The sequence below is a fragment of the Jaculus jaculus genome, chromosome 2, assembly GCF_020740685.1.
Source record: "Jaculus jaculus isolate mJacJac1 chromosome 2, mJacJac1.mat.Y.cur, whole genome shotgun sequence".
In the NCBI taxonomy this organism is placed as follows: Eukaryota; Metazoa; Chordata; class Mammalia; order Rodentia; family Dipodidae; genus Jaculus; species Jaculus jaculus.
The window spans coordinates 51,490,881-51,499,589 of record NC_059103.1 but is presented as its reverse complement, the minus strand read 5'-3'; the positions used below and the strand labels follow the sequence as shown (position 1 = coordinate 51,499,589).

General features: G+C 43.1%; 1 protein-coding gene across 2 annotated transcripts in view; it reads left to right on the top strand.

Moving 5' to 3' along the window:
• The first annotated feature begins 223 nt into the window (after window positions 1–223).
• Window positions 224–8,709, top strand: part of Ndufv2 (NADH:ubiquinone oxidoreductase core subunit V2) — a 40,056-nt gene continuing 31,570 nt past the window's right edge. The window contains exon 1 of one of the 2 annotated variants that reach the window (XM_004656844.3): window positions 224–363. In XM_004656844.3, the coding sequence (XP_004656901.1) occupies window positions 313–363 (51 nt within the window). In that variant the 5' untranslated portion in view covers window positions 224–312. The remainder of the gene's footprint in view (window positions 364–8,709) is intronic. The other variant, XM_045143727.1, reaches the window with a different exon arrangement.

Genomic DNA, 8,709 nt, shown 5'->3' with positions numbered 1-8,709 from the left:
CTTCGTCTTTCAGTAGACCCTAATGGACGCCTGGGGGCGCTGCTTTCCCACCTTGAGCCGCGGGGCCTCGCCCTGCTCCCCTAGGGAGTTTCCGCCCACGCGAGTTTCCGCCCACTGGTTCCAGCAGCCTCCGCGCGCCCCCGGCGGGGGAGGCGGGGTTGGCCGCACAAGCGCTTCCGCTTAGGCCGCGGCGCGGGAGCGCGCACGCCGCGCACCCCGGGGTCGGGAGCGCGCACGCCGTGCGTCCCGGGCTTGCCCTTGGAGTGTTGCCTGCTTACCGCGGCCGGGGAAAGGCGAAGTGTTTGGCCCGCCATGTTCTCCTTGGCGCTCCGGGCCCGGGCCGCGGGCCTCGCGGTGCAGTGGGTAAGGAGGCTTGGGGTGAGCCCCGGGCACCGCGGCCACGTTCTCCCAGTCTTCACGCCTCCTTTGGGTTTTGGAACCAGGAGAAGCCCGGGTTCGGGACGGGCGGCAAGGACGCTTGGGACGCTTGGGCCTTCGTCCTTTGCTCGGGGAGCCTCTCGGGTCTATGGCGTGTGAGGAGCCCCGGGGGAGGGTCGGGTGCATGGCCTTCCTCTCTAGACGGGGGAATTTTCTCCTAATTTAGTCAAGGACAGGAAGATGGAGCCTCCCGATGTTGTTTTTTTTTTTTTTTTTTTTCCTTATAATTTGTCCTGGCGCTGGACCTCGTCGTCCTGGGTTGGCCAGCTCGTTCCAGGATGCCCTGCAGCGAAGAAAGACGTCTTGCCCACCAGACATGGTGGCTATGCTGCTGCAAACTCAGAGCATGTTGGAGAAAATCCTGACTTGTTTGCGGAAGGCTTACTGAGTTGCTTCGGGCCTACATAAGGGTGACCAGTGTTTCATTTTACTGCAGTTCTCAGCATTTGAGAAATGCTTGGTAAATAATCAGATTAATGATCTGTGAAAGACTATACCAAACATAATTGCCCTCAGCTAAAGAATCGCTGGCGTTTTATGTCTTGTGAGTTTCAGGGGCATGTCATATAGACAAGGCCATCGGATTGCAGACGTTAAAACACTCAAAAATGGAGATTCCAGAAATGGACGATTATACCCAGACGCGGGGCATGCAGTGGAAAGAAGCCCAGTTTGTGTTTGATTGGTTTTGTTTTTCCTCTAGCAATAAAATATAAAAGGTTGGGTTAGTTCCCAATAACAAAAGAGTGAAATAGTACAGTATAAAATAGCTAAGGGCTTCAAAGTTAGACCCGAGTTTGGGTTGTTAGCTTCACTTTAAAAAATTTATTTTTATTTGTTTATTTGAGAGAAAGAGAGAATGGGCATGCCAGGGCTTCCAGCCACTGCAAAACTAACTTCAGATGCGTGCACCACCTTGTCCATCTTGCTTATGTGGTTCCTGGGGAATCTAACCTGGGTCCTTTGGCTTTGCAGGCCAGCATCGTAAAGCTAAGCCCTCTCTCCAGCCCTAGCTTCACTTTTTGTAATTATGTGATACAGAGCTATTTCCTCAGCTGTGAGATGGGAAGATTCCTACTTGCAGTTTGTGAGCAAACATTTGTGGTCCTACTGTGGGTCATGAACTGTTGGGTCCAAGTAATAGTATGAATTATAATGATTTTGCCTTGGGGTTTTTAATTTTATATCTTTGTGGGGTACTGCTTTTTTATTTACTACAAATTAGGAACCAACTTACTGACTTAATCCTTGCTCTTGTGGAGTTAATGTAAAAGCATCTTTAAGGTTAACATGAGCCCATTGCACCTGTAATCACAGCACTTGAAAGGTGGCGGGGAGAGGGCAGGAGGATCAGAAGTTCTAGAATCTAGGTCAGTATGTGGTATACAGTGAGTTTGAGGTCAGTCTGGGCTACCTGAGATCCTGTCTTAAGACAAAAGGAAAAAAAAGATAAAAATGAATCTTAAGACCTAAACAGGGCTATCCAATTTGAAGGTGGAATAAAATTTTTTTCCAAGCAGAAAACAGATTGCTGAAGGGATCAGAGGTATTCTAGGTTTATAGGACAATATGAAAAAAAGGCAATAGGTGTTGGCAAGGAAAAGACTGATGTGTAAGAGCAGCCAGCTCAACTGTGGGAGCTAAGGTGTGTTCCCAAATGAAAGAAGGGGGTGGAATTAGAACTTGGCACTCATTGCATGCATGGTAAGAAATTTGATTTTATCTTGTAGGTAGTAAGGAGGCATTGAAAAGTTTGAAAGTCTAGGCATTTGGTCAGGTTTCTGTTTGGGATATTCACGCCATGGGAGTGAGGGCAGAGCAAATTTGATCAGAGCCAGAGGCAGGAAGTCTTTATAAGAGGCTCTTGCAGAAACCCTAGATGAAGGGGAAAATGATGACATCAAAATAGAAGAGAGACTAGTTGGAAAAAAGAAGGGATTGAATGGAATGGAAATGGGAGTGGGGTAAGGGAGAATGGTGGGAGGGAAGTGTGATCATAGTATATTGTCTCTATATATGGAGGTTGTTAATAAAGGGTGAAAAAAGACCTAGATGAAAAATGATGAGGGTCAGGCTTTGTCTACTAAATAGTAAGGGTAAAACGAGTGCCCATAAATTTCTTTCTTTTTTTCCTGAGGCAAGATTACTGGAGGTAGAAATTGAAAAGTAGATTTATCAATGAAAAAAAGGAACCAGAAAATTTCTAAATTTTGTTTTTGCGTTATATATTTATTTTTTTATTAATTTTTTTTTGAGATAGGGTTTCACTCTGGCCCAGGCTGACATAGAATTCACTATGTAGTCTCAGGGTGGCCTTGAACTTAAGGCGATCCTCCTACCTCTGCCTCCCAAGTGCCGGGATTAAAGACGTGCACCACTACACCTGGTGGGTCTAGTTAATTTAAGCTTTTTTTTTTTTTTATTATATAAATAATATAGGAAAAACAGAATCTTGAGAACAGGAGCTACAATAAGGTCCAAAAATGTGAATCACTTAATGATTTACACTTACAGACCTTACGTATCTTGAAAAAAAATTGGAAGGCATTATTCATATGATTTTGTAACCACTTTTTCCTTTGTTTTGTTTTTTATTTGCATTTTGTCTTATACTAGCCCTAGACTGACCCGGAACTGACTGTGTTGCCCAGGCTGGCTGCCAACTTGTAGCAGTACTCCTGCCTCAAACTTCTAAATGTTGGTATTACAGGTATAAGCCATTGTGCCTGGCTTTACAATACATTTCAGTCAGCTTACCAGTAAGCATTTCTAGCTGCCATTTTAAAAAAAATACTTATTTATTTCAGAGAGAGAGGGAGGGAGGGGGGGGCAGAGGCAGATAGGGGAGGAGAGAGAATGGGTGCACCAGGGCCTCCAGCCACTACAAATGAATATCAGATGCATGTGAGACCTTGTGCATCTGGCTTATGTGGGTACTGGGGAATTGAACCTGGGTCCTTAGGTTTCACAGGCAAGCCCATTAACTGCTAAGCCATCTCTAGCCCTCTAGCTGCCATTTTTTAAAAATATTTTTTATTTATTTGCAAGCAGAAAGAAATACAGAGAAGAGAGACAGAATGGATGTGCCAGGGCCTTCAGTCACTGCAAATGAACTCCAGATCCATGTGTACTCTGAGTATCTGCCTTTACATGGGTACTGGAGAATTGAACATGTGTTGTTAGGCTTTGCAGGCACACACCTTAACTGCTAAGCCATCTCTCCAGCCCTATAGCTGTCATTTTTAAAAAATATTTTATTTTTACTTATTTGAGGGAGAGAGAGAGAGAATGAAAACACCAGGGCCTCTGGTCACTCACTGCACATGAACTCCAAATGCATGCGCCACCTTGTGCATCTACCTGGCTTACAAGGGTCCTGGTCAATCAAACCTAGGTCCTTTAGCTTTGCAGGCGTCTTAATCGCTAAGCCATCTCCCCAGCCCTCTAGCTGTCATTTTAATGCTGCACAGCATTGTATTGTGAGGCTGTTCATGATTTGAATGACCAGGCATGCCCTTTACCCATTCACAAATAGTGGGTCACCAGAATGAACCAAAACCAGGAAATATAAGATCTAATAAAGTTCGTTTTCTATGAGAAACCTTGATCATTTCCATTGTTTTCAGTGAAATTGCCTTTCAGTTATAATCTCTGCTTTATTGACTAGCTGCAGATCTTTTCAGCCCAAAATGTCTTTCAGTTTATCTTATCCTGACAAAGTGCGTTTGACTAGAAGGTGCTCATTGGTGACGCTTCTGTGTGTGGGACCCTTTGTTTGAACCCTAGCAGTACAAACAAAACAAAGCTCAGAACTTAGTATTAGTTGGGTTTAGGGTATTAAGATTAACTAAAGGGACTGGGAAGATGGCTCAGCAGCTAAAGGTGCTTGCTGTGTAGTCTGCTGACACAGGTTCAGTTCCCAAGTTACCCACCTAAACCTAATGTGAAAAAGTGGCACGACTGGTGTCCCTCCACCCCCTGCATAAATACGTGCAAATAAACATTAAAAAGAACTAAAGGAAAGTTGTTTAAAAATTGTTCTTGAGGCTTTTAGCCATGATTGAATCAATTCCTATTTTTATTCTTTTTTTCTTTGTGTTTTTTTTTTTTTTTTTTCCAAGGTAGGGTCTCACTCTAGTCCACGCTGACCTGGAATTCATTATGTAGTCTCAGGGTGGCCTTAAACTCATGGTGATCCTCCTTCTACCTCTGCCTCTCAAGTGCTGGTATTAAAGGTGTATGCCACCACACTTGGCCTCGAGTTAATTTTTGACCAAACATGAAGACTGGGACATGGGCTTAGTTGGTAAAGTGCTTGCCAGGCAAGCCAAGCATGTATACCTGAGTTTGGTTCCCCAGCTCCCTTATAAAAACTAGATGTAGTGTTGTATACTTACTACTCCCCCTAGCCCCCCATCCCAAGCTGGGAAGTTGAGAAAGGAGGATCCCTGGGGCCTACTGGCTAGCTAGTCTAGATGATTTGGTAACCTTGCAGTTCAGTTAAGACCCCGTCTCAAAAATATGGTGGAAGGGGCTGGAGAGATGGCTTAGCAGTTAAGTGCTTGCCTGTGAAGCCTAAGGACCTCGGTTCGAGGCTCAATTCGCCAGGACTCTTGTTAGCCAGATGCACAAGGGGGCATATGCGTCTGGAGTTCATTTGCAGTGCCTGGAGGCCCTGGCGTGCCCATTCTCTCTCTGTCACTCTCAAATAAATAAATAAAAATGAACAAAAATATTAAAAAAATATGGCGGAGGCAGTTACATAATTCATGGGGACAAAGGGATGAATATACTTGCTCTGTTTCCCTTACTAAGGACTGTGATCTTAAGCTACATAACTTTCAGAGCTTTGGTATACTCTTCTATGATGTCATTAGACTAGACTTTAAATGTCTGTCAGGCAATTATAGTTAAATTACCTATCTTTTGTTTGGTTTTAGGTTTTTCAAGGTTGAGTCTCACTCTAGCTCAGGAGGACCTGAAATTAGCTATGTAGTCTCATGGTGGCCTCGAACTCATGGTAATCCTCCTACCTCTGCCTCCCAAGTGCTGGGATTAAAGGTGTGCACCACCACGCCCAATTTAAATTTCCTATACCTTCCAAATGCTACTTGTACTTTGATATTAATATTTTTACATTCAAAAAATATTGTGGAGAAAGATTAAGGAAGACATCTAACATCAACCTCTTGCTCTGCACATGTGCCACATATGTGCCTCTACATGTACAAATGCACACACAAGCAAAACTGACTAAATATGCATTGCACAGTAATAAGACTTGGAATAGGCCTAAGTCTATTTTATTTTATTTTATTATTATTTTTTAAATTTTTTGTTTATTTTTATTTATTTATTTGACAGTGACAGACAGAGAGAGAGAGAGAGAGAGAGAGAGAGAATGGGCATGGCAGGGCTTCCAGCCAGTGCAAACGAACTCCAGACATGTGCGCCCCCTTGTGTATCTGGCTAATGTGGGTCCTGGGGAACTGAGCCTCGAACCGGGGTCCTTAGGCTTCACAGGCAAGTGCTTAATCACTAAGCCATCTCTCCAGCCCCTAAGTCTGTTTTAGTAATGAAGTGGCCTATAGTTTTCTGAAACATTGCCACCACTTTCCTATTCATCACTGCCTCAGCCCTGTACTACTTAAGTTTGGTAAGTGAGAGGGCTGTGATGGAATTTTTTAGTAGTATGTATTTTTTTCATTCCCCGAGGATATTTTCCTTCATGCCTTTAAGCATGGTTTTGAAATTGGTAATCTCCCTACTTCCTTGGCAATGGGTTGTTTTGTCCTACCCTTTCATGGTGAATAATGTTGACCTATGTCCTGCACATTGTGAATGATATGTTATTGAAGCTCTTCTGCATTCTGATTTGTTGCTTTAATGAGTGTTCAGTTTTTGCTTTCTGTCCTTCTGGTCGCAAGTGGCAGATAAAGTTCTTTTGGCTGGGCTGTTTGGAATTTGTTGTTTGCATAGGGGTCATCCAGAGATCTGGGTAGTTTCTGTACAGAAAGAGGTGCTTCCTCATTTTGGCACTTCCTTTGCTAGGATTTCCCACTTGCGCATGCCTGAGGTTGTCCCAGATTCTCTTTTGATTAGTCAGGCCACAAAAACTCCATGTGTTCTTTTAGGTTTAACTGCTCAGCATCTGGCAGACTGGGGTCTGCTGACAGGCGGAAAGGTAGAAAGAAGGAAACAAAAGCCTCTGTGTGCCTGATTTTGATTGGTTGGTCTCTAGTCTTCCACAAAGGTTGTTTGGTCATTTGTTATTAGTTTGTTTTTAAATGTTTATAGTTACAACCGCTGGTTATGTCTAATTTGCTATGCTAGATGTGTGCCACCTTCAGTGATGACACTTCTTTTTCCAGTTTTTAAGTTTTGTAGACTGGAATGTTTTCTCCATTCCGAGAGACGGTGGGGGGGGGGGGGGGGGGTGAGTGAGGGAGAAGGAGAGAGGGAGGGAAAGTAAGAGGGAGACAGAGATAGTTTTGAATCAGATTGGCTTCAGTGTTTATATATAGTCAAGGATGACCTTGAATCCTGATCTTCCTGCCTTCACCTCCCATGTGCTGAAATTGCAGGCATGTATCTTGCCCAGCTTTTTTATTTTCCCTTTAATTTTTTGAGACAGGGTCCTACTCTGTAACCTAGGCTGGCCTGGAACTAACTCACTGTCGACAAGGCTAGCCTCAGACTTAAGATAATCCTCTTGCCTTGGTTCCCCAAGTATTGTGATTGCAAGTGTGAGCCACCACACCTGGCTCACTCAAGGCACCTCCTAAGTTTTCTTTTTTGAATGTGTGTGTGTGGAGTGAAACTCCCAAGCACCAAAACATTGTATATACATGCTCCTTAGTTAATGATGGACTTATAGCCACTCCCTCATTGTAAATTGGAGACTTACTAAACCTACCTATTAAACACTATAGCCTTGCAATAATAGTACCTTGTAGAATATTGCTTGTTATCTTTAATTATTTGCAAGAAGAGAGAGGGAGAGAAAATGGGCACACCAGGGCCTCTTGCCACTGCAAACGAACTCCATACACATGTGCCACCTTGTGCATCTGGCTTACGTGGGTACTGAGGAATTGAACCTGTGTCCTTAAGCTTCACAGGCAAGCACCTTAACTGCTAAGCCATCCCCCCAGCCCTGCTTGTTCAGTTTTAGTTGAATAGCTGTGTTTACAGGTTGTTTTTAAAAATTTTCCTTTCTGAAGTTGCTTAGAAGAATTGGTGTATAATGAAGATCTAAATTTCATAAATGTTATCATAACAGAAGGATGTGGCAGTGTGAACAGAGGTAATGGAAGTGATGTTTCCTTGCCTGAGAAATAGAGGTGAAGGTGAAGGTTCATGGGCTATAAAGGGTTAAGAACAGGATGTTAACCTTGTCTTGATGGATGAGTGGGAGGTATAAAGTGAGATGTTGGTAGAGGGACCTTCATGTACAAGGAGATTGAAATTATGGTAGGATGAAGAAAAGATGACCAGAGTGGAAAATTAGGCTGGAAAGGGTCAAAAAGACCTTTTATATAACATACCACAGAGTTTGGATTTTATTCTGTAAGCAGCAAATACTCTTGAGTAGACAGGCAATATTCAGCTAGTGTTTCCACCCTCAACCCTCTTCCCTCATTAAAATTTTACTGAAAATCTTGGAGATATAGAAAAGAAGGCTGGAAGTTGGTGGAACAGTTTTTTTCAGTAGTACAGAAAAGAGGATAGACATGGTGACTTACATCTTTAATCCCAGCACTTGGGAGGCTGAGGTAGGAGGATGGCTATGAGTTCAAGGCCCCCCTGAGACTCCATAGTGAATTCCAAGGCTAGAGTAAGACCCTACCTCAAAAAATAAAAAGATAATGATAATATAGAAAAGAAATTAGGAGTTGAGCTGGAATAGTAACAGCAATAATAATTTAATTATACAGCTAGAATGGATGCGACTTGGCAATGAGAGAGAGAGAAACCTATAGTTCATGGCATTAGAGTATTATCTTTCAAGACCAATGTTAGTTAGATGTGGTGGTGCATACCTATAGTCTTGACACTTGGGAAGCTGAGACAGGAGGATTGAAAAGTTTGATTCCAGACTGGGCTGCATAGTGAGATCCAGTCTCAACAACAAAAACAAAAATTCCAAAAGACTAATGTTGAATTACCATGAATATTCTGCTATATTCTTTGAAGTCATGCCTAATTATTTTTGCATGTGTGTGTGGTTTGTGTGAGCACATATGTGTACAGATATGTGTGAAGACAGGA